This window comes from Heliangelus exortis, chromosome 15 (genome assembly GCF_036169615.1).
Source record: "Heliangelus exortis chromosome 15, bHelExo1.hap1, whole genome shotgun sequence".
Classification (NCBI taxonomy): Eukaryota; Metazoa; Chordata; class Aves; order Apodiformes; family Trochilidae; genus Heliangelus; species Heliangelus exortis.
In genome coordinates this window covers 4,943,382-4,969,445 of record NC_092436.1, presented here as the reverse complement: position 1 = coordinate 4,969,445, position 26,064 = coordinate 4,943,382, and the positions used below count along the sequence as shown (strand labels likewise).

Below are 26,064 nucleotides of genomic sequence, written 5' to 3'. Positions count from 1 at the left end.
AGACCCACTCTAGTACTAAAAGCTTTCTGAGGATTTACCAAACCTTAAGGTCAGGAAAATGTTTTGATGCTTTTTCAGAACAAAATGCATCCTGCCAGGCAGCCTGCTGTAAGCTTCTCCTATGTATGAAGCAGCCTGTGCATCAGTAAAAGATTGCCAGTTTCATTGAAGCTTGGTTTCATCAGCTTTGCAAGGTGGTAACTAGAATACAATAATACACCTTATTTTCGTATGTAAGGAAGCAGAAATTGTTGAGGAGAAATACTCTAAGATTATTTAAATTTGTACTTCAAATCCTACCTTCATGTTGCTCTGAGCATCAGCTGTCATCAAATACTCTCGGTCTTTCCTTCTACTTCCTGCTGTTCCTCACTTAAACACCCACCCCAGCCACCATGTGAAATCAGGAGGCTGTCCTGAAAGTGTGAGGCACATAGGCAATATTATTGCAAATAATATTTTTAGGGCTTTTAAACTGCTGCCTTTTAATATATACAAGGTATCAAACTGCTTGATTTGTTTAGCTCCATTAGTTGTCCGTGAAAACTTTTGGTATTAATTACTTTTTAACCTGCTTCTGTAAATCTCTGCTTTTTTCTGATATAGTGTGATTAAAATACTGAGGCTGACAGCATTCTCAGTAGAAGCTGTTGGTGAGAGAAGAGATAAAATGCTGAGCAGTTCATAAAGAGTTTTTATACATTACTGCTAAATACTGTTTGATTAATAACTTCAGTGAGAAAGCACAGCAGCAATCACAAAATTGCAGAGCTCAATTTTTCAGTTTTGATGTGCTGCAGTCATTAAAATTTTGCCATCAGTTGTTACAGGGGTTCAGTTTTGCCCCATTTGTCATCAGAAGACTGTTAAAGCAAACACTGCAGCAGTTGTCTGTCTTTAGAGATCTTCTGAGTTGTTCTCTGTGGGTTGTTGTATAGTATATGTTTTATTTGAATTTTTTCAGTGTGCTTCATGTGGCTTAAAGATGTCATGTGGTAGAAAAGACTGGAATACTTTATGCTTTTAGTTAAGATGCTCTTGAGCACAGTCTTACGTTTATATTCTTCAGCTTTTTATATCTAGATTTGATAAAAGGCAATGCTATCTTGCTGAAAGTAATTGCTCTAATGCCTTTTAATCAGCCTGTTAATCAGAAATTGTTTGCAAAGTATTTTTTCCAGTAGCTCTTAGCACAAGTAGCTGGCACTGGGCTCTGCTGTTAGAGCAGTAAACACTCTACTCCAGTTCTCATGTATCCTAAGAAGAAAAGGGCTCTCCTTAGCAAGTATGTTTGAGGATACCTTGACTCTCAGCTTGATGTCAATCATTCACCCATTCATGGGCTATTCCTTGGAATTTCCACGAATGTGGGTGATTTGTTAGCACCTTGGTGGCTGGGGCATCTATTTTTTAGAGCTGCAGTGTCCTTAATGTCACATTTTGCTTGCTGTGTTAAGATCCCTTACTCATTGCCTGTAGGGAAATAAATGAGTTTACTGATTCAGAATTTAGGGCCAATGATCAGCTGGTGAACCTACACCATTTGTAATAGCACAGCCTTTGATTTTAAATGTTGAGCTCTGCAGTGGTTTTTGTTAACTCATGATCTTGAATATGCCCAATATTTTATACACTACTTTTGGAATTTGCCAGTCCCCTGTGATTTGCCATCCTTTACATTTCAGTGCAGAGTGAGATATTCAGTCACTTCTCCTGTTTCTTTAGCTAAGGTTCTTTACTCAAATTCAACCTTGTCATGTTAATATATGTATTAAAATTCTTTCCCTGTTCTTTTTATAGACCCTTGTATGAAATTGATACTGGCTTTCCAAAGCAGTGTTCCCTGGGAAGTGATACACCAGTAATTCCTGTGACCGCTGGTGAATTTGACTGGTGAAAGTGTAGCTCCAGCAAGCTGTCAGTCCCAGCACCTGTGTTCACAAACCTTCCTGTGTGCATTAAATGCCTGATAGCACCAGTTTCTCTATTAATCTATCCTTCCACTTCTAGTTCCTTTTCTTACTTCCTCTAACTTGTTAATCTTTTGTCATGACTTAAATAAATTCTTATCGGAAGAGCGTTTTAAGCAGCTTCTAGATACAAATGCTTGCAAATTATCAAAAAAAAATTTAAAAATCTTCCCCCTGTTCTGCATGAGGGGACAATAGTGAAGTGCATCTTCACATCCTGATGCAGCTCTTCTGACAGTTCAAGTTTATCTTGTCTCTTTGGTGAGGCTACTGAGCACTTCTCACTTAATCTCTTACCCTACTATTTATGACTTTGTGGAACCAGCAGCTTCAGCCCAAACATCTTGCAGTAGGTACTTGTGGCAGGGTCTGGACACGTGCTGTGGAAGTGTTCATCCCTGTGCCACTCCAGCAGCCTCTGCTGTTCAAGCATCTTTGGTAAGAGGTGCTGGACCTTGGTTGTGGTGCCCTTTGGGTGTCAGGCACACTCCTCTGGCTATGACAAGCCAAGCTAGAAGCCATTGAAATCTCACTTCTTGGTATGAACTGCAGCACTTTGTGGCTTAGTTCCCTCAAAAATGTTCTCCATGGTGAACAGGTCATTTCTGTAGCTGTCAAAATGAATATGAAAGTGGGGAAAAAAAAAAAAATCTGTATTTGCACAATGCTAGGGCATGGTTCTGTAACTACAGCATTTTGTAGCATCTGACTCTTGATAAACATGTTGTGTGAACAAGTTTTAGCTGCAGAAGGCTTAAAGTGCCAGTTTCCTGGTAACTGCAGAGCTTTAGGTAATGTTCAGACATAATTTTATATTCCTTTCTGGCCCAGAATCCAAAATAATAAGCTTTAGGAAAATGCAGCAAGTGAATGTATCAATAGATACAGAGCTGTGGAAGAAAAATCTTGTGCATGAATCCCTCCTTTATCATTGGTTTCATTAATAGTAATTAATTGATGCCAAAAGTGGAAGTTACATATTGGAGTTGATAGCCATAATTGTCGAATACTTACTGAGCTAACAAGATTAAATCTGAACTATTAACAGCACTCTTCTCAGCTTCAATGATTTTCTTTTGTTTAACTTCTTCCCTGAAACAAGATTGCCTCTTGTTCAAAGAGTTTCTTCTAGTGCTAAAGCCAGCTCTAGTCAAAGCAATTACCTGAAATAGCTCTTGAAAATAAAATACCACTTTACATAATTCGTTGACACAGCTTTTTAAAAGTGGACATTGTAACTGACTTGAATAAGGACTGCACTGATAATAACACAAATAGTAATGCTTTGAAAGAGAAAATATGTATTAAATGTATTAAATCCTAATGGGATAGCAAGTAACTAGTGTCCTTCCTTGAATCAGTGCCGCTGTGTTGCTTCTCTAAATTTCCCAGCTGAATTCCCTTTCTGGAAATTTTATCACAGGATTATAATTACTGTGTTTCACTGCTCTGTTAGGCAGGTTTGCTGTGGAGCAGCTGCCTGGGCACTGCCTGCTGCAGGGAGGGAATGCTTTGGGGTGCAGGCTGCACAGGACTGTGTCTTCCCCTGTGCTGTTTTCTTTCCCAACAAATCTCTTCATCTGCTGCCCCTCAAAGTACTGGTGGTGTCTGTACCTATTGTATTACAGTGATTGAAGGTCAGACTCTAAAATTATTTCTGTATGTATAGCTAAGACTGACCAGCTCTGGCAACTGGTGCTGGTCTCAGAGTAGAGTATTAGTTGAGATGCAATCAATATCTAGCTATCTGACCTTTTAAATTTATTTTATTTAAACAAAAGAAAAAAAAAAAAAGGAAAAACAAAACAAAACAAAAAAAACAGACAAACAAAAAAACAAAACCAAAACCCAAACAACCATGGAATAACATAGTGCCCAGGGTGTGAGATTATTGCACTCTTTTTTTTTTTTTCTGAGGAAAGGGGACAAAGTCAGTGCAGCAACCTTGGGTGAAGTGGAGCATTACAGCTACATTCTAAGCTGTTCTAAAAAGCAGTAGTAATATGCAAGTTGGGCCATCCTGTCTGTTCTGCAAGAGGAAACTGAAGCTCTCCTGAAGCTGAGAACAAACGTGCAGCCAAACTGTAGACACTGAAATTGCAGCTGATTCTGCTATAAAGAGGCTCTTCTGAGTTGTTGGGGCTCACAGCAGGAAGGGAGATATTTACAACCACATTGTACATAGCTTTTTAACCCAGCAGGCTACCACTGCTAGTAGAAAATTGCCAGCACATTCATGGTACATAGGTAGACACGGAGAAAGGAAAAGCAATGTAAATAACTTATTTTAAATAAGCTAGAAGAGTAGCACACCTATGGGGAAAAATGATTAGGTGGATTTCTGCATGCTTGCATCTTCTGAAATTGCAAAATACCACGAGTGGCTTCTGATTGTATCTTTTTATGTGCAAGTTACTTGTTTCAGAATAACATTAATTTAATGTGAAGTTGCTTTTCATTCTGGTGTGGACATCATCCAGGTAATATTTGCAAGCCTTAGTCTTTTAGATCCTAATTGGACTTTGGACAATAGAGCATAGATGGCATGGTAATGGAGAGCTATTGATGATGATTCTTGCTGACAGTGTTGGTTTATCTGTCCCTCACAGTGCCAGCTGATGTGCCTGGCACGTTAGGTGTATGGTTGATGTTTTATTTTAAGCCAGTTCATTATGCTAGAAGGGTGACTGTGATAGTACTTGGGCTCTTTTTAGATTGTCTGCTGTAAAGATGGTCAGGAAAACTGATTTTCTACTATTGTCCCTGAACTTTATTTAGTTAAAAATTAAAATATTATAAATATTTCTGTGGTGTAGTAGTTTGCTAATGTAAAGAACAGTGGGTTGTGACTTTTAATTAATGCTTAGTGATATGCAGTTACTCAGTTCAGTTTTAAATAATCAGATAATAATCTTAAATAATCAGATTTTCCTTAAAGTTTTGTGTTAGTTAAATAGTGCTAAAGTAATGTTGTCATCTTTTAATTTTTCATCAGGACATACTTAATCCACCTCATCAGAAATAGCATCCTCGATGCATTTGAGTGGTGTTTGTTAATCTATATCCTGAAAGCTTTTATCTCTTTATCTTATTTCCTAATCCTGTTGCTCTATCCAGTAATGTTTTGTAGCTCTGTCCTCAGCTGAAAGAGACTTGGATCTTTACCATGGTAGAAAAATTTGAACTGCTTTCTCCACAGATGTGATTTCTTTTGTCCCTTGTTACTTTCTCTGTTTTTAAGCTAAATTTCGAGCTGTATAAATTCAGAGGTGCATACGTAAATTTTTGTAAAAAATGGGATTTTTAGCTTTCAGGCTTGAGAAACTCCTGTCATAGTCTGCTGTTGCTTTCCCCCTCGGGCATATTTTAAGTGAAAATGTTCTGAGCATGGATGGGGGAAGTCTGCATTAAACAGAAAGCTGCTTTTATCTTCACAGCAGACACAGAGATTGGTTGCACAGGTGCCACACTTTGGTTTGATCATCTTTTCAAAACAGGCTATAATTCCTTTTAAAAACATATTGTTCTCTTAAAGTTCAGACTACAAAAAGTGCAGTTGATTCTCCTGTGATCATTGCTGTTCCTGATGGCTGTCACTGGTGCTCCAAAACAATGTGTGGATCAGAGCTAGCTACAAATTTCCAAAGGGATTTGAGTGATAATGTCAGGGCAATGGAAGAAAATACCCTAAAAAATTCAGCTCCAGGCATCTATGTCTCAGATTTTCCCTGATCCCTCGATAAAACAAAACCACAAACCCAGAAATGCAGCAAATAGCCCTCCATGTCTGAAATGTCTAATACAGGCTTGAAAAACAATTGTGAAGAGGATGTGCTTCTATCTGGCTCCCCACCCTCCTTCCAAGGGAACAGGGAGAGGCACTTCTTGTCCAAATTAAGAGATGCAACAGCTTCCTGTGCAACTGCCACAACAGATTCATCTGCACTGGTTCTCTTCAGGCAACCAAAAGATTCTCCTTTTTGTTTCAAAAAAGATCCTTTAGCGATTTGAATCTCCTCTGGTACAGGTTTTAACCTGAGCTATGTTAAGCAGAGAATGGTTGAAAAGATCTTTTGTTTCCAGCTGGTATGGTAAAATGTGTATTGTTTGGGTAGACTTTCTGCTGAAATCCCATAGTCTGTGCTGAAGAACTCATTTCTTTAAGAACTCATTTTAAACTTTATGGGACACTTCCTTTGAATTGCTCTGAGGATCTGTAATGTTTTCAGAGCTATAATGCAAATATTTGTTTTGTTTATGTCTTGAAAAATCGTTAGTTATCCCTATCATTTTTAGAAGCCAAAGGTTCTTACACTTTTTTGTGTTTGAGAGGCTAAATATATTTGTATTGTAAGTTACTGTTGGCTCTAAATTTCTAAAATCCTTTAGTGATAGAAACAGTGTCTTAGACTAAACTGCACGTTTCCAGTTGTGTGAACAGAAATGCCTTTCATCACTCTCAGCTGCTGTACTGAGGAGTTATCTTCTGCATTGCACTTGGGCCTCTTTTGTGCATAGCTCTGTGTGGGTTTGGGTTGTTCCAGGATACATTACAGCATCAGAAAGGACAAAAGAGCTTTGCATGCTGTTGAATTCATTTGCCACTTCTGTTACTCTTCTTTTATACCATCAGTACCTGTTTAGCTGATAACTTGGGGGCATGTGCAAAACCCTTTTTTTTTCTCTGAATTTGAATGCACTTCTTGTAGACAAAATGTGCAAAGGTAAAAAGCTGATGTTGGCTGCTGGGGTTTTACAAGATCAGCTTTTAATAAAGTCCTTTTTTTACAGTAGCCTGCACGTGGCAGATAACTCCGAAATCTTCTTTTCACAACCTCCTTATTGTCAGTAATATTTCCCACTGCAGTGATATTTATGACCACATTAGAAAGAAAAAAGTTATACTCTCCAGAATAGCTGATAAACAGCTGTTTTGTGCATTCCTATAGCACACAAACAATATTCTGATGTTTTTCAGCCTGTAGGCAGGTATTGATTCAAATGTAAATTCATTGTTCTAGCTGAACTAGAGTTAAAAATAGCTTGTGTTAGTGAGCCTAATTCTGAGGCATGTAGTCACAGCTTTCAGTGCACAAGGTGGTTTTTTAGAGACTTTTTTCATTAGAATGCACTTAGCTTTAGGCTTCATGAGCAAGAGGATAGAGGCTCCGTAGTGCACAACAGTCAGGTAATTCAGCAAAACTTGGAGTTAAGTTGTTTTTATTTTTCTTTTTTTGCTTGTTTGAACAAATTGCCATCTGTGTAAATGCTTTTCCTGCTACAGTTGCAGATCGCCTGGGCTGTGACCCTCGAACACGTTTCCAGGTTCCACCAAACACCAAGCAGTGGATTGCTTTACTACAGCGAGGAAACTGCACATTTAGAGAGAAAATCCTGCGTGCAGCTTCACACAATGCCACAGCTGTGGTCATTTACAACAATATATCCAGTGAAGAACCTGTCACAATGACTCATCAAGGTAAATAAAACAATCTCTTTCACTGTAATTCTTTTTTGCCTAAGTCCTTTTGCTGTATAAATTATGGCTAAAGAGCTCTCAGCAGTGCACAAATGATGCCATTTGGAATAGCCTGTTCTCTAATGATGTTTACATGTCTGCAGTATAGGAAAACAAGCCACTAATTCTGAAAAGTGATTTTCCTTTAGCATACATTTTATCCAGTGAGAAATGCATTCCTCTGAGGTAGGGACATGGATGCTTTGGAGTGAGGAACTATCTGCAAGATTATCCAAATAATCTATTTCAAACCTTGCTGGAGAAGAAAAGCTAACATATATTGGAAGGTCTAGAATTTTACAAAGCAGCTTTACCTGGAGAATTCTTACAATATTGTGTCTTCAACTGGCTGTTATGGTAGAGACTATCAAATGTTAACAGTTATAGCAGGATCTTGGGCAATCTTTTGCTTTTTTTTTTTTTTTTGGTAACAGCTTACAGAGGATTTTCTTTCTGTAACATATCCTTGAGTGCCATACAGGAATCAACTACATTTCATGATTCAGAGAGCAGTTGCCTCTAAGTGTCTAAAATTACACTATTGCTGGTCTAGAGTAGTGATGAGATTCTGGGTTTCTACATTTTTAGGGCTATCTGTAAAATTTTTCTGTTACTAATGAGCTACTTGGGCTGGTGGAGCCTCATACATAAAAATTTTCCATGGCTAAAAATTTTCTCAATTCTGATAGCTACACTTTTTCATTTTCCCAGGTTTTTTTTTCTCAATTTGGAATTTTCTAGCTTAATCAGAAAATACGTATTTCTGTTTTGGATGGCTGTACTGCTGTTTGATTCTTTTTTTCCCTAAATATTTTCAGTCACTTTTCTTTAAAAATAGGAGGTTGCTTGGAGACTGGAATTTCCTAATTATTGCTCTGCATATTGTCACACAATTAGAATTGTTTTCTTTTATTGAAGTACTGTGGTTCTTTCTCTCTTTTTACAAGGGAAATGTCTTGTGGCTTCTTCTGGTTTAGTGGGGTTTGACCTTCCCAATTCTGCTTACCACAGGAATTTTCCAGGGAGATTTTGACCTCTGTGGAGCAATGCAAAGCCTGTTGTCAAGAAATTTTAATCTTCCTTAGATGTTTTTGCAAGTAATCTGCAGGCAGAAAGTCCCATATTCCAGCAAAATGCTTTTGAACACCTTCCTTTTGTGGTTTTTTTGCCACTTCACTCTCTGCTGCTCTAGTACCCTCCAAAACCTTCAGCTCTGGTCTCTTTGCAATACCTGTGAGACTGTAGGGTCTGCATTCTGTTCAGCAATGATTTGTGACTTCTGGGGCTTTGAATGCCTTGTCACAGCAGAGAAGAAGACAAGGAGTAACCAAACAGCTCTAGCACTGTTTGCTGTAGTACATGTTAAATTGTATAATGGGTTTGGTTATCATTTTAGTATCTTATTTCTCATAATGCTGTTAGATTTGGCAGGCACTTTCATGCCAGTGGAATGGTGTCTCCTGTCAGGAAATCCTGGTTCACTCCGTTTCAGCTCTGAAGACCAACTAATAATGCCCTTCAGCATGCTGACTTCCAAATATTTGCTCTTATTCATGGCAAGCTTTAAAAAAATGTAATTGCTGGAGATGATGCATATCTTCTCTTTGAGTATTTGAGGTACTGGTTGCATGAACTCAGACCCTACTATACTAGAACCTGTTACAGGTTTGGGCTGTAGGCCCCATCTCAGAATGAGTATTGGAATGTAGGTGTTCAAAAGTGGTTGTCTAGAACTGAAGTAGCACCTCAGCAGGAGAGGAATGTCACTCCCCAGCTTTTGTTTTGATTGCATTATGGTCATGTAAGGGATCTCCTTAGCAATCTGCACTTTGCAGAGCTTCCTATAAATAACTTCCTGTTTGCTTGGTGTGAGGACTACAAGTGTGTGTAACTGAGGTGTAGATGAGTCCTTTGGTGTTGGCCTCAGCACACGGAGGGTTTGGCTTGCAGTGCTCTCTTTTGGTGGGAATTGGTGCTAGGGGGATGAAGCATAGGCTCATGAATCCCACTTGGAATAATGCTTCGAGCCTATTCAAACAATGTGTGGAGCATCTTAACCACATTCAGGGCATTCTCTCATTTTCCTTTTTTTGCCTTTTCAACCATATCACTGCTAGTTGGCTTTTTAGGTGGTGAATGACCAACATCATCTGGTGATTAAATATTCGGGTGCTCTAGATCTCTTATCTTTACTATTTTATATCCCTAAAGTTCAGGAGTTGAACCTGTGTGTTTGATAGCTGTTCTGCTGCCGATTCTGTTGTGTGTGTTTAAATAGATTTGATACAAAGTTAAAAGGAAGGTGAGCCACCAAGTTGGCTTTATTTCCATATGATGCTTAGTGCTCTACAGTATTCCTCTTTTTTTTTTTTTTAAATACATTCTTCACAAGACAATCTTGCTGCTGTGTTATGATGACCAAGTTCACTGCTCTACATTTTATGTCTACAGACAGGTCAAAATAGACCTCGTGTCGTTTTATAGCACTGTAACAATCTTTATACTGCTGCATACTGAGCCTTACAAGTATTCTGTCTTCCTGGTGAAGCAGAGAAGAAAGTGATAATGTACACCCTGTGAATTGCATGCTTCTCTGCTTTGGTATTTACATGAATTCCAGTCACCAGCTTAGGCAACATCTGTACCAAAAATAAGTAAAATACAGATTTATGTATGGTGCCCACCTGCAAAGAGGTGATTCCCTATGAAAAGAGCTCAGTAAGCATTTCTCACCCATGGGATTAATATTTTTATCCAAGTTATTTTATGCTTGAACAAACGTTTGAAAATTTAATCTAATGTAAATTTGTTTGTACACTACGTATTACTAAGCAGAATATAAGTTCTTTCTGGTGGCCAGATAACTGTCACTCTTGAATCAGCCTTTGTGAAATGAACAGTTTGTTTCTAATATCAGAATGTGCTTTTTCTTATGTTATAGTCTCTGTTTCTTTGACTTCAAGTTGAGTTTTAAAGTAGGTATTGACCTTAGGGTTTTGGGAAACTTATAAAATATGTATTTCTGTTAATGTTATTTGCAACATTTTCTTTTTCCTGTGTATATTTTTGTATGTGTTGCTGTGTGTAAGTAAAATACATGTATTTTACACATTCTTGTGGATGTCTTCTATCAACCTAGATGAAGGACATCTTTCCCAGCATAGGTTATGTTGGCCTATGATATCACTGGCAGGAAGGCAGTTTCATCAGTGGCTTTTTTTGCTACTTCTTCTAAGGAGAACAAATAATGTTTAATGTAAAAAGAGCCTGTGTGGTAGAGAAAATATGCTTCTCTGCTTTACAGTCAGTTATGGGAATAGGAAGGAAATGCAAGTAAAACAACATTTTCTTTTCTTTTTTGATTGTGTGTGGTGGAAACAGTCCTGTCAAGTACAAGAGAGTTAAAATTTAATTGAACTTCCCTATTAAAATACATACTTGTATTTGGGTTTATAGAAGAGCATATAAGACAAAGAAGCCTCTGGAGTTAAAATTTCATATTCAGAATTTATGGAACAATTATCAACAGAAAAAGACAAACAAATATAGAAGAAAGTGTCAAAACGAAGTGGGTGGATTCCAGTAACTACTGTGACGAAGAAATTTCCTGATGTATACAACTTCTAATAGAACACTTTTTCCAGATGATTTACCTGATACAGGTAAATCTCTTGAAGTCTTTAGCTGGAAACATCCAAAGATCAATCTTTGTTGCATTTTTGAAGAAAGGATGCATTTGTTTTTTGCCAGAAGGTGTGTGTCTTCTGTGGTGTGTGCAGAAGGTGACATTTCCCTGCTGCAGTACTGGGGAGAGCTGCTCCCAGGAACAGTTTCCTTCCAAGGAAAGATTTCTGATTGCCCCTCTGTTTGCTTAAAAAACACACTGGCACTTGCTTCGACTGGTGGTAAAACTTGATGTATTTTATGTGGATTATTTTAGGCCACTGGGTCAGAGGCAGGTGGGACAGGAAGTAATTTGGAGTTGTTGCCATCTAATGGCTGTTCCATGTTCTTGCCCTCATCCAGAGTGAGCAGACTGCAGAGATCTGGCAGGCAAAATGCCCCTCTCCTGCAGCACATCTTCCTCTGCTCCTTGCCTTTTCCTCACAAATGTCTCTTTCTGCCACTGCAAACTGAGCTGATGTGTGAAAGCCATGGCAGGGCACATTGCAGATTATTTAGCACAAACGTATGTTGACAAATATTTCAGTTCTACACTAAATCAACAGCAAAAGTTTCTCTGTATATCCCTGAGACCCACTTTTAATCCACAGCTCAAAACTATTTTTAATTATATTACAATATTGTTATAATTATTATTAATTTATCCTGCAATATTAGCTAACAGGAAGGTGAGATGAGTCATAAAATTTGAAGCTTTTTAAAAGGCAGAACAATCAATAGTCTAACCATAGCTTACATATCTTTGATCATTTTATATTGTTCATTGTTTATATTTGCCTTTTGAAAATGTGGGGAACAAGTGTCAACATTATAGTTAACCCTGTTTCCCCCTGCATTTCTTAGAGGTGCATCATTCAGAAAAATCTGTCATACAGATGTCTGACACTTTGAGATGTGGAGATGAATGCTTTTGAAGCACAGATTCTGAACCTTAAAACAGCACTAATGTTTTCAAGATAAGCCAGGGAAAGTACTTTACAAAGCTAAGGTAGCCCCTGTGCCTGACAGAGCTTACCAGTGTTTTTGCATAGTATGTGCTTCATACACAACTGAAATAACAGCAGTTAGGCTCATTTTTCCATATCCAGCTGAAAGGGTAATTAGTTCTGTGACTGCAAAAAGGCCCATGGGACTGTTAGAGACTGTAAGTAATTACATTCTGATTCTTATCCAAAGTGTGAGCTCCAGCAGAGCAATTCCTGAAATCTATGGGATTCAGTAGAATCAAATTTATGATACTAATCTATGAATATGCTATTTATGAAGCTTTAACAGTACTTTGTGGTGTCCTTGGGTAAGGCTCTCCTGCTGTTTCTCTTTTGTGCTTTGCTGGCTTTGTTTGGGATGACTGTCCAGACTGATGGATCCGGATGGAAGCTGTCTGTAAATAGAAGAAAATCTGTAAACATCACAGATTAATTTTCTTAGAAATCCCTGGGATTTTTAGCTTCAACTTCCATTACTGGCAATATGAACTGTTATCCAGAAAGAGCAAAATGGAAGCCACTGGCTAGCACCCAGTCATCTTACAGAGTGCAAGATTATGGAAAGTTTTAGTTATCCAAACCCAAGTGTCTGTTTAAATGATGAATGGACCAGTAAGGTCTACTTTGCATTAATATTGCTGGTTAATCAAGAACGTGACACTGTAATCAGTGCTTGTACCATAAATAAGGATCTAAGGTAACAATTTTTGGACATTGGTCAGAAGTATATGTGAAGAAAGGTTGTTTTCAAATGAGTAGAAATATCTGTTGGAGATAAAGGTTTACGTATTTCAGAAATACATGAAACTGATATTGTGGAACCTTTTCCATAGTAGCATATTTTTGCTTTCAAAAATTAAGATGGGGCAGATGTTTAGGAACTTGTGGGAGGTTTAAGGTAGGTGGGAGCATCTTGTATCTTAATAGAAGGATTTTAATTACTTTAACAGAGCTAAGTATCATATGACTTATAACAGGAGATAAAAAGGTGCTTTCTGGGTGAGGCTGAGGAAATGATCTGCAGTGAAGGCCAAGTCCAGTGCCTCTGCTCTGCATGCTGATCCTGTGTGGCATTTTGCAGAGGCTCTAAGTGTCTCATTTTATTGAGTTGGGTAGGCTGGGTGTAGCAGAGACAATTTGACCTTGTCAGGCTTGAGGAAATGCAGGAGCACAGAGCTCCACCATCTCCCCTGTATTAGCAAGATTTGGACTTGTGAATTAAGCAGAAGGATTTAGCTGTGACTAATTAGTTTGATCTCATGTAGATTTCTCCTTAAGAAATGTATGTCTGAGTGTTAGAATAGAGCAACTAGATTGCAAAATAATGTGTCAGCCATTGTAATCTAAATATGGCCCAATAGTTTCCTCTACTGACTTTGCTGTGTAACTCTTCTTTTAGGGAGGTTTTTGGCATGGTAGATTATAAAACTGATGCAAAATTCTGGCAGGAACATTAGCTGGGGCATCATTTTTTGTTTTCTGAAGCAGGGTGGGCACTGGAAAGATCACTTAATGCTTATAAAATTATTTATCACCCATGAAGTTCATGATTTAATGTGCCAGTGGCCAGTGCAACAGTAATCTCATTAGGATTTAATCTTTGTTTTTAAATTAATTGTCACACCCATCTTTGGAAAGCTGCTCTTGCTGTTTCTGGTTTTCTAATCATGCCTCAATCATTTGCCTGTTTTTCTTCATGGTGCAGAACTTTCTTGATGTCCATCACATGCCTGTTAGCAGTACAGCAACGTGTGGTACATTGCAAAATAAAAGTGTATGTAATATTTGGAGGGCACAGTGCAGTGCCCTTTCTTACCTTGGAGAATAAAATCTGTAGAATCTTTCTGCTGCAATCCAGAGTTCTGAGTGTTCTTCAGATATAAATTGTCTGTATTGCAATTCACAGAAGCCTGTTCCTTGCTGAGCTTGAATATCTAGCTCACAGTTTCATGTATCACAGCCCTTCACCATATTTAATAGGTGGTGTTTTAACATCTATTGTCTGACATTACATAAAATAAGCATCTGAAAGTAAGTGTTCACATACAGACAAGAATTCAACTTTTCCAGCATTATGAAGGCAACAGGATGACAAATATTTTAAAATGCTGTCCAGTTGCATTTTTAAATCTATGTGTATCCTTGTCATTAAATTCTTGCCTTGCTTAGAAATAACTGATAAATATGGGGGGGTTGTAGGTAGAAGTATTGATTTTGGACATCTCAAACAGCATATTTTATTCTTGAAATTGCACTTGTGTGATGACAGCTTGGATATGCTCTTGTTTACATTCTGATTAGATCAAAATAAAAATATGTGCAGCTAGACCTGTTTTAATAACCCTGAAGCTAAGCCAAGACTCTTCCTCTTGGTGTCTGCTTTTCCAAAAGCCTGTTCTAGAATGTAAGAGTTGTTCTTCAGAATTAATTTCTCTGTTTTGTATTGGACTAAAATTTTCAGGTATCTGAATAATTTTTGTATGTTTCCCTAGTATTAAGTACTGTGGAATTTATATTTAATAGCTGTACTTTCCAAACCCACCTTCTCTAGCAGTGCAGCTTTTCATACAACTTTTTCCTTTCACTCAGCTCCCCTTGTGGGTTCCATGGGTTATATCCCTTTCCCTGTGTCTGTCTTCTGCATCTGTTCCCTTGCAGCTCAGATGTCTTGGTGTTTTCACAGAACTCCTGATTTATCTCTCAAAACTTCACATATAGCCATAGTACTTGTGCTTTTCTGTTTTCTTTGGTGGTTTGTGGGCTCCCAAATTCTGTTGGAATTGTTTCACTGTTATTTAATCTTAGCCCAAGATTCTGTAGTGTCTTCTCAGTTTTCAAGTCTTTTCTCTCTCATTCTCTCCCAAAGTTACATTACACAGGTTTAGTGATTAGTTGCATCTTCATCCCTTTTCATGGACAGAGTTGTATAACTATCCCAACAAAATATGCAGATGGTAAAATTGCAAGCTAGAGAGAGGTGTCTGGGCTTGGATGATAGCAATCAAATGATTTATATTTACAGGTGTCAGTATTTATCTTAGGCCTTGTTTCTGTCCTAGCTTATCATCTGTGGTTGAGTGTGTGCTTCATTTGTTTTAGTTAGCATTTGAGCTTTTTTTCCTTGGCCACTGCTCTTGGCTGAGAGGTTTCTTCTGGTTTCTTCAGTAGGCTTCAGGTCTCATCTGGTTTCAGGTGAACATTGCTTTCCATAAGAGTGTGTAGTAAGACCATATTATAACTCTTATGTACAGTACTATTTTTTGGTTTTATTCACCTGAGGATTTTTTTTCTGCTTAAGTTTCAGAAATGCAAGGTTTCAGGGTGCCTAAAATAAATGAGTTAGTGTCTCCTCCTGCCCCCAATTGTTCTTGAGCAGGAAGCTCTTGCTAAAATTATTTCGGGTGATGCCCCTGACAAAAATATGGATGAACCAAGTCCCAGTTTCCACTGAGCTTCAGTATGTTAAACAGGCACAATTCATTTTTCTTTTCTGCAGTTCTCCTTGGCTCTTGCAGGATCAGAAGCAGCAGAAGCACTTTGGCTGTTCCCAGTTGAGTCATTTGGAATGCAAATCACTTTGCAGCGATGCCAGAGGTTCCCTTTGTACAGGGCTTTATATAAAATGCATGACAGATTGTCAGCTTTGTCACACTGCCTGGGCAGCAGGGAATAGGTAGAGGCCTTCAGCTTTTGATTCAGACAGAACTGGATTAGTATGGGAAGATCTCAGTCTGCTTGGCTTTGCAGATAAATGTAAATCATGTCAGAACACTGCACTGAGTGCTTCTGATATTTTGATACCACCATAATTCTTGGGTGCAAATAAATACCTTCTGGGGAAGCTCAGCAGAGCATGTGCTCAGGGCAACACAGTCCAGTTCTGCCCCTCTTTTCTCTCCAAACTAGATGTGAAGGCTGGGGAATATACCAAGCAGGATAAATTACCTGCTCTGGATTGATCTTGCACCATCTCAGCTGCAGGGGTTTGGAGTTGCAGAAGAATGTGCTGCATCTACTTACAGCATCTTGTAGGGAAGGTGGCTGCTATTCCTGTAATTAACTGCTGCTAGACTGGGCAAGGACTCTCTTCCCAGCTGGAGAAATAGGAATCCAAGTAGATTTACTCCGAAAACATTGCAGGTGATGGATAAGTACTCATTCAGGAGGAAACACTGACCATATTTTTTCTACTTGCAGCCTTGTTACTAGGACATGGCAAAAGTTCCTTACTGTCTTTACCATTTCAATTTTAAATAAAGGTAAATCAAAATTTCTTGGGGCTGTGGAATATTTAAAAGTTATTGTGAAGATCTTAATTTCTGAGATGATCAGCTTTGATTCTTCTGAGTATCTCTGTCAGCACAGTCCACAACATGACTGTTAGGGAACTGGCTCTGAATCCTGAGGAATGTGCCTGTAAAAATTACTGTTTGGCATTGCGAATGGAAAGAGTAATGAGATAACATGTAAGAATGTTGCACAACTCTATTAAAGCTCCCATTTTGGAAAATTATGTCTGTCACCCTGACTTACTGTGCCCTGCATTTCAAAGATTCTGCTCTTCTGTGACTTCTACATCATTTTGTGGATAAAATAACTTATTAAAAAAATATTTTGATTAAAAGACTTTGAACAAATTCCTTTTGTTAAAATAGGACTTCATGTTCTTTCTTTACTGTCACATTGGGTTCTCTGTAACTTAAATTCACTCTAAATCCAGAGGCTTGGTGCTGAAGTTGCTTGCATTATACAGTTCCTCTCTGAGGGAATGAGACTTGGACAAGCAGATGGAGCAAACAGATGAGCTGACTTTGCAAGCATTTTTAAAAGGGTTTGAGAGGAAGCAAATAGATTTGGATTAGTAAGGAAGATATTAATGAAGGTTTTTTTCTTTCTGGCTTTGGTTTTCCTATAAACTTTGCTTTCTATGAACTTAGATCAGAATTGCCCTGAGCTCAAGCTTCTGTTTTGGGTTGTTGTTCGTTGTTTTTAATGGGTCATCTGCTTTTAAAACACAGGGGCTTTCTCTGCTCTGCAGGTTATTTTGGTCTTAATTGTGTGTTACTGTTTTATTCTCTTGCTATCCTTGTACCAAACCCTTTCTCTTTGGGACAAAAGGTAATCTAGAGGCAAGACATTATGAAAACCAGGCAGGCTACACATCCAAAATGGAGCTGATGAATCCCACAGACGGTTTGTGATGTTATCAAATGTGTCTTTGTATGGGTGATAAAATCAGAACTCAGACTTCTGGCAAGCTTTTTCGTTTCTCTTCTGCTTTGCAGCCAGATTTACATGCTTTGCTTTCACTTCTGTCTGAATTGATGCAGGCTGAAGTTTGGCTTTGTTGCTTCTGTGCTGGAATTGTAATTTTCAGGTCCTTCACTACCACGATAGCACATGAAAGCCACATAACCATGCAGGGGAACTTGTGTAACTCTGCAGAGCAATTTCTACCCAGCACTATGTAAAATAAGACCTATTTAGCAGTATCATTGAACTCCTCTTCTAAATGTTTTTCTGTGAGTTGCCTGCTTAGGTATTCACAGCTTCAAATCTGGAACAAATGTACTTTTGAGAGCTAGTTCTGGCTGCACACAGTAATTATAATGTGGGAAGTACTGTGTAACCACTGCTAGAGATCTGTTACTATGTGTGCAGAGCTGCAGTTTGGCTGTTAATGCCCTAATTTGAAAATCTGGGTTTGAAGGACAAGCCATGAGTTGAGTGCCCAGTAGCATGCTTCATGTGCTATAGATGGTTTAGATTAAAATCTCCTAAATACTCAAATGACTGCACATTTGGAAAATCTAGTGAGCAGTGTGCTGTGCTAATTTTAAATGTAAATTAAATGTTTTTCCCTTTTTCTTTTTTTTTTTTTTATATAGGAACTGGAGACATTGTTGCTGTCATGATTACAGAATCAAAGGTTAAGGAGATCCTGAATTACTTGGAAAAGAATATCTCTGTCCTGATGGCAATAGCAGTGGGGTCCCGTGTTCCTCCAAAAAACTTCAGTCGGGGGTCTCTAGTTTTTGTGTCAATATCATTCATTGTTTTGATGATAATTTCTTCAGCATGGTTAATATTTTACTTCATCCAGAAGATTAGGTACACCAGTGCACGTGACAGAAATCAGGTAAGGGGACTCTATTTTTTTTTCTTTTAAATTCTGGAGGTGATATTTCTATATATAGGAGTCAGTAAGAACAATGATATTCTAAGGAATATTCATCAAACAAGTGTTCAGAAGCTTCTTGTTCCACAGCAGAGCTTGTTGATCTATAAGGATTTGTATATACAAAGTGTTTTCATCTTGAGCAGCACCAGTACAAGTTCTTAAGACAGGAAAGAATAGAATTGAAGCAAAATATTTGAGATATGATGAGTACAAATGCAAGTGGAAGATAATCCATGATGGCTGAATAATAGATACTGTATATAGATTGGGAGTGGGGAGGCAAGTTTAAGTTGTGAATGAACTTGTGCAGTGTAGAGAACCACAGAGCTAATTCTTTTAATTCTCTTTGTGTTCCTAATGATAATAGTTAATGTAGTTCTGAAGGTATTTCAAAACTGTAACCTGTCATCAATGTTAGGGTAAGAAAAAAGGGATAGAACTGCTTAGGGATCTGTGTTAGCTTTCAGCTGTGTTCAAGACCACACTTGGCCTAGACTACATGAATCTTCAGGCATATATTTTAGTTAAAAATTTATCAAATACTATTTTTTTTTTATATTCTTTTTCAGCTCTTTAAGAACTGAATTAAGTATAGCCATACTTGGAGATCCTGACTAATTTAAGCCATCACCTCAAATACGGATTAAACTTTAGAAGTAAATGTTTTACTAGTGTGGACTTAATGACCCACTGCCTCCCTAGTGTGCCTTGGCTTTTAATGAGAAGGGTCAGGAAACCTCAGTAAATCTTCTGTGCTCTCTTTGCCTTTGTAGGAAGCTGCTGCCCTCTAGTCACTGTCCCCAGACTTCCCCCTGAGTTAGGGCTAATACACTGGAGCTCATGGTGAGGCAGTGCTTTGGTGTTTTGTCAACCCTAAAACAAATGCAAACTTATAAAGCCTCTGTTGTGACACAGGATTTCCTTTTGAGTTTCTATAAATAATGTCTGATGCTGCAGGTCCCATGGGTAAATTTTCCTAAGGATGTCATTCTTAAATGACCACACTGTAACCAGTACTTAGTGTGGTCCCTGGGGATGGGGAAAGTTTAAATATAACTGTTCCTCAATGAATGTCTGTGGAAGACTAAATTGTGCCTACTGCATCCCCTACATGGTACTAAGGCTTCTTTCAAATGTCCATGATTCAAAACAGTTGCTCCATGGGGAAAGGGCTCTTATGACCTTTTTTTCTTTCTTTAGATTTTTACGAAGGTCAGGAGAAACTTGATGAAAATTTTATGTGGTTTAAAAAGCTGGGCTTATTAAACTTTAATACAAAGGTGGCGACAGCTACAGCTTGTTTTTAAAGAGCTTTGAGAGCTTTCACAGAGAGAAGGCTGTACTGTTAGTGATGAAATAACTTGTTTTAGGCTATGATCTTGTTTTCAAGTTATGGCAAGGCACACTTTTTTTTTTTTTTTTTTTTTTTTTTTTTTTTTTTTTTTTTTTTTTTTTAAAAAAAAAACTACATCAAAAACACACTGTGCTTTGTAGATAGTTCAGGTAGATACTGGTATTTCACATCACTACTCTTGCACACTTCCTCCAGAGGTATGAAACTTGTGAATTTGGTGCTGGCCTCTTCCATCAAGGCAGTTCTGGCTTTTAACAGCAAGAATATGCTGTGTGCCAATGTCCTAACTTACCAAATTAGCAAATCCTGAGCATTTCCAAAATTAGAAAATGGAAGAGATGGATTTTTTAAGTGGAAGAAATGAACATTATTGTTTAGCAAATTTATTTACATGAGAAAATATTTGGTTTGGAAGATTTTTGCTGAAATATTATGCTTCCTGTAGTGTATTTACAATCATATGTAGTACAACTAAATATAAATACTGCACACAATTACTTTGTTGGTAGTGTTGAACATTTAAGTAACACTTCAGGTTATGCAATGATTTATCTATTCCAGCAGTGTGCCAGTGTGTTCTGTGTCATTAAGTATGCAGGCCAATATCCCTGTTCATATCCCTGTTCTAGGACAAGTAATTTAGATTTGCTTAAATTGACCAAATTCTCATGTGTTGAAGTTAGGATGAGATTTCTGACTGCAAGAAGCATATAATTTTCCCATTACTCAGCTTTGATTCTGATGCTGCTTTTTCTTCATGGGTATATTTCAGTAGTGGGGCTGAGTATCTGATTTTTTTTTTTTCAATGGGTGCCCTAAAAATTTTTAAAATAGGAGTTGTTCTTCTGTGGAAATCATAAATAAAAATATGTGCTTCTGTAATTCTAAAATAAAGGTGGTACAGGTGGTTTTGTTGGACTCTGACATCTTTGTGTTTCCCAAGGAAAAGCAGCCTTTTTAGTTTCATTTTGTATGCAGAGACAGTGTGTGATTCAGGGGGTTGCAGCTTAAGGAGGATTTGATTTTCATTTGTAGCAGGTGGGCACAAAATACACAATTGTTTCAGGCTGCATAGGAGGTTTTGATAGGTGCAGTTTGTTTTCAAGAGTAGCACATCTCTGTCAAAGGCAGAATACTTAGTACGGGTGAGGGATGAAATACATGAACTTGCCATTTTCCAGTCAATGTAAACCAAATCTGCTGTCTCAGGCTCCTGAAACAAGAAGATGTGAGCTTTTTCCCACTCAGTGCCCCATCCTTGGGACCCCATGGACCAGCTGGCAAGCAGCCATTCTTTGTTGGCTGAGAACTGGGCACTGCAGTAGGAATCAGCTCTTGAACTGCAGAAATGGCTCCTTCCATCTAACAGTAGTGGTCATAAAAACAGCATAAACAACAAAAAATAGCTTGGCCTCAGTGTTCACGTAGAGGTTCATCCTCAAACCAGTATTAGTTTCAGCTTTATTTAAGTCTGTATTGGCTTATTTATATTTCATAACCCATTATTTTTTTCTTTGTGAGATCATGGTGGTTTTGGGTAATAATAAGGAAGAAACTAGGTCACACTGAGAGGATCTCTTCCATCTCGGAATAAGATCAGCCTGCTCAGGGGGAGAAAAAAAATAGTATTGAAGCTTAAGAGAAGAGCATGGGGTATGTTACAGCACAGTGAATAAAAAGCAGTATGAACAGGATATAACAGTAATCATCAGGATGTGTTGCTTCAGCCTTTATTCTGCTGGCTGTGTTTGATTAGGTCTGTTACCCAAATGTTCAATTGCTCTTGTGGACTTTTATACAATTCCTGAGGTTTATGCCCATGCTTATTTGTGGGCTCAAATATCAGGGATTTTTCCTTCCCGACAAATCTCTAACTGTGGGCTTTGCTGTGTATGCTTTTTGTCTTGTGTTGGCCTACTGCCATAGTGTGTATTGTGATGTTAATATTGAGCCCAAATAAGTCATTATAAAAGACAGAAATGAAGCTTTATTGTGAGGGTTAATTTGTGTTATCTTCTTTGTCATTTTATTAGCGTCGTCTTGGAGATGCTGCCAAGAAAGCCATCGGTAAATTGACAACCAGGACAGTAAAGAAGGGTGATAAGGTATAATAATAAGATTTTAACTTGGTAAACTTGAGCATTGTGTTTAATTTTTGCTGGGGAGTCAATCTCAGTTTTCCCTTTTTCCATCTGATTTATGACCTTGCCCTCTTTGTTGGAAATTTACTTTGTCCCGCGGCACGGTGTTTGTGTAACTTTGAGTATCAATGGATGCTTTAAGTTTGTACATTTCAAACAAGTTTTTCTTCTAAATACTGCTTGCACCTCATCTGGCAGCTGTACAGAGGATGGTTTTGTGTGCTGGCTGGCTGGTTGTTTTGCTGGTAGGAGTACATAGGGTAGCACTGGTGGAATTCTGCAAGCTTAGAGTTATTGCATATGTAAGTTGTGTAAAGTAAAAATAAATGTAAAAAACAGGTAATAAAGGGCAACCTCTTACATAAGGTATAAATAGCCAGTAAACTGAGGGGGTATATAAACAGGTATTTCGTTCAAGATAGTAAATGTTTGCTCCAGAAGTGTTTCTTGCCAGCACAATGTTTTGTTGTGTTAAGCCCTAAACATTTTCCATTTTTATGAGCAGTACTGCTTTTTTCTCAGATTCTCAGAGGAAAACCTAGTCACTTAATCTTGCTTAATTTTTGCTCTTTAACTTGCAAAAGGCAAGGGAATTCTGGCTATGATATGATTTTCAAGAGAAAATTATTTCCTTGGGCCTTTTCAGTGTGCCTTTTTATTTTTCTTATCAACACTATCAGCAATGGGAGACTGGAAGGAAGTGATGGAAAAATTTGCTTCTAGAGAAAAGCCAAGGGGGAAAAAAAAAATCCTTATTCTTTCTTCCTCTCTATGTGGTTTTATTTGAGGACAACACTAAACCATTTCTGTGACAGATAGTGGGAACCTTTCCATAGTAAAAGGAAAGATGCTGGTGTCTTGACAGCATAAATGCAAAACTGGCAAGTGATGTGTAGGTTGTGTACAGGCAGTGTGAGATGCACCTGCAGGTGAACAGAGAGAAGGAGGAAACCTGCCCAGGGAGCAGCTGCTGTCGTGCTGTGGCTCCTGTCTCTGACTTTCTAGTGGATTGCTGGCATCTAAAAGAAAAATGAGCCTGAACTAAGAGAAGGCACAGCCTGTTTTGTCACAGGCCTAAAATTTTAAGTATATATTGTTAATGCCATAGCTACATCCAAATGAAGGTGGCCCTTTATCATTAGAAATTTTAAATTATTGTGTTTAAAAAAAAAAAACAAAATAATAAATTTTGATAAACGGAGAAAACAGGGAAGGCAATCATTCAGTGATCCTCATCTTGATATATGGAGAAGAATGGTGATAAATCTGCAAGTAAGCAGCAGACAAAATTGTGGGACTACTTTGGAATAAGTAAAAATTGTTTATAGTTCTTATGATACAAGGGAATTCCAGGATCCTTATCCTGCAGATAAAAAACCAAAACAAAACAAATCCAGACAACTGAATAAATTTAACTTTTAGCTCCATTCTCAATTAAAACCTTTTAGGAGAATCACCACTGTTTTATAGTGATTCAGCTGAATGTTAGAATCATACCTTTAGCTTACGTTTCAGATGGTCATTTACCAGCTCCAAATGAGATCAGAGTTCTGTACGTGTGAGGTACTCAAGTCATGCTGGAATATCATAACCCAGTTGATGTTCTTGTATCTTCTTAGCAACAGCCACTTGGCACAATGCAGTTCATGTACCAGTCACAACTACTTTTACCTTTGTCATAGCCTCAACTCTTGACTTGAGTTTTTTTCTCTTCATTTTAGGAAACAGACCCAGACTTTGATCATTGTGCTGTTTGCATTGAGAGTTACAAGCAGAACGATGTTGTTCGCATTTTACCCTGCAAGTAAGCTACTGAGGTTGCTCTGTTTGGAAACTTTTTTTTTTCTTCCTTTGCTTCATTTTGTTAATATATGAACTGTGATTTGCAGACACATTCGTTACATGTTTCCAGCCCTAATAACAGCTACTTTATTTTAGACTCTCATACCAGAAGGTATGAAGGTGGGTGCTGGTGCTGTTATGACAGCAGAGATTAAACAAAAGATTCTCATCTTGAAGATGGGCAGTTTTGGCATAGCAGCAGTGGAGCTTTTATGATTGTAAGGGAGAGGCAAGTGCATATTTAAGGATGGAGCAGTGGGCTGACACAAAAAACTTCATTATAATGAACCAGGCAGGTACAGCTGCAGGATTGCCCCTGTACTCAGTGCTGGTGAGGCCACACCTCGAGTCCTGTGTCCAGTTCTGGGCCCCTCAGTTCAGGAAGGAGATTGAGGTGCTGGAGCAGGTCCAAAGGAGGCAACTGGGCTGGGGAAGGGACTCGAGCACAGATGCTATGAGGAGAGGCTGAGGGAGCTGGGGGTGTTGAGGCTGGAGAAGAGGAGGCTCAGGGGAGACCTCATCACTCTCTACAACTCCCTGAAAGGAGGTTGGAGCCAGGGGGGGGTTGGTCTCTTTTCCCAGACGACTTTCAACAAGACAAGAGGACACAGTCTTAAGTTGTTCCAGGGGAGATTTAGGTTAGATATTAGAAAGAATTTCTTTATGGAGAGGGTGATCAGGCAATGGAATGGACTGCCCGGTGAGGTGGTGGATTCTCCGTCCCTGGAGACATTTAAAAAGAGCCTGGATGTGGCACTCAGTGCCATGGTTTAGCAACCGCACCGGTGGGTCAAGGGTTGGACTTGATGATCTCTGAGGTCCCTTCCAACCCGGCTAATTCTGTGATTCTATGATTTTGCACAGTAGATTTTGCAACACTGGCTGTTGGTATCTGAAACAGTGAAGGAAAAAGAGCAGCCTTTCCAGCCTTCTTATGTCCTCTGCTGTCAGTCAGCTGCTGTGCTATGATCTGACTTTGGTCTCTCTGGTGTGTGCTGGGCTTGTAGCTGAAGATACTTACTGGGTATTCTGGGTTGGTGCTTAAAATGTAACAGCTTCCTCCTCCCTCTAGGCTTGACATTTACAGGTTCCCAGTTTGTTTCCATTTCACTTCCATTTTTGTATTGCTGCAGTATATTTGCTTATTAAGAAGATGCTTTTAAGTGCTTTTCTACCCGTTGACTGCTTGTGATGAATTGGTACATTTTGATAGCCTTAACCACTACCAAGGACATCTTTCCCTTGTATTTTGATAGGCAAAGCTTTCCCTTCATCTGCAGACACAAAAAATACATGTAAGTTGTGTTGTATACATGCAGCCAAGGTCCAGTAATTTGGCCTGTGCTTGGTATATAAATAGTGCTCTGCGTGATACTCTAGAAGCAACAAAGTCACGGTGTTGGAGTCGAGCTTCAGTCGTGCTGCAGCACATAAGAGCTCATTATCAGACCTCTAAATCCTCCTGCAGCCTGCTCTGAATAGCCAGAATGTTTTTCTTCTAATGCATAATGAGTTTCTATAATCATAAAAGGCAAATTGTGTTATTTTATATTGTAATGATCAAAACGTGTGCGTTCTAATTCTGAAGCCAGAAGTGTAATTCAGTTTACTTTTCTCTCTTTTCCTTGCTTCTTGGACTGTGGGAAACTGTGAACTGGTTTAGATTCTCAGTGTTGTTTAGTTCCTATACCCTACAAGTGTTTGTTTAGAAACTACCATAAAAATATTAGGGAATAGAAGAGCTTAGTCTTGGATCTGTAAAGGTTTGGGAGCTTCTGGTCATGCAGATGTGCGTGCCTTTCTTTTATAGAATTTGGTTGTGTTTACTGAAAGATGACATCCTCTGTCCCATAAAAACATATTCCCAAGTGGTAGGTAAATATTCCAGAGATTTATGTCCCATACTGCAATCTCAAGTAAAGCTTGCAGATATGAATTAAGCTCTAGTCCTTGGTTTATGTAGAAGATGATTTGGAATTTAGAGGAGGAACTCCTGGAAACAGCACATCAGTTTTTAAACAATGAACTTTTGTTTTAAAAGTTGCCTTCTAAGAAAGCTTCACTTGTGCAGTAGCTCAGGGTAGTACTGTGAGTCTCAAGGATGTGAAATGGAGGCTCTCAAGTCCCATTCCTCTGCCTTTCTCTTTGATCAGAGGTCAGAGGGAGATCCTTGCCAATGGAGGCTGACTCTATGTGGAAGGAAATAATCTTCCATGAAGAACACAGTGAACTTCCCTAATCAAACACCTGTCACTGTCCAAGCAACAGATACATTCTTGGTATCGTGAGCTGTGATTAGACCATTTAACAAAGATGATAATTGATTAAATTTTTAATTAAAAAAATATTTTTCGAGTCCATTTCCTTCAGACACCTTTTGTGAGCTGC

At 38.4% G+C, this 26,064-nt stretch overlaps 1 protein-coding gene across 5 annotated transcripts in view; it reads left to right on the top strand.

Moving 5' to 3' along the window:
• Positions 1 to 26,064, top strand: part of RNF130 (ring finger protein 130) — a 50,144-nt gene that overhangs the window by 1,844 nt on the left and 22,236 nt on the right. For all 5 annotated transcript variants that reach the window (XM_071759010.1, XM_071759012.1, XM_071759013.1 and 2 more), the window contains 4 exons: positions 7,255 to 7,449; positions 18,047 to 18,297; positions 21,727 to 21,798; positions 23,556 to 23,638. In XM_071759010.1, the coding sequence (XP_071615111.1) occupies positions 7,255 to 7,449; positions 18,047 to 18,297; positions 21,727 to 21,798; positions 23,556 to 23,638 (601 nt within the window). The remainder of the gene's footprint in view (positions 1 to 7,254; positions 7,450 to 18,046; positions 18,298 to 21,726; positions 21,799 to 23,555; positions 23,639 to 26,064) is intronic.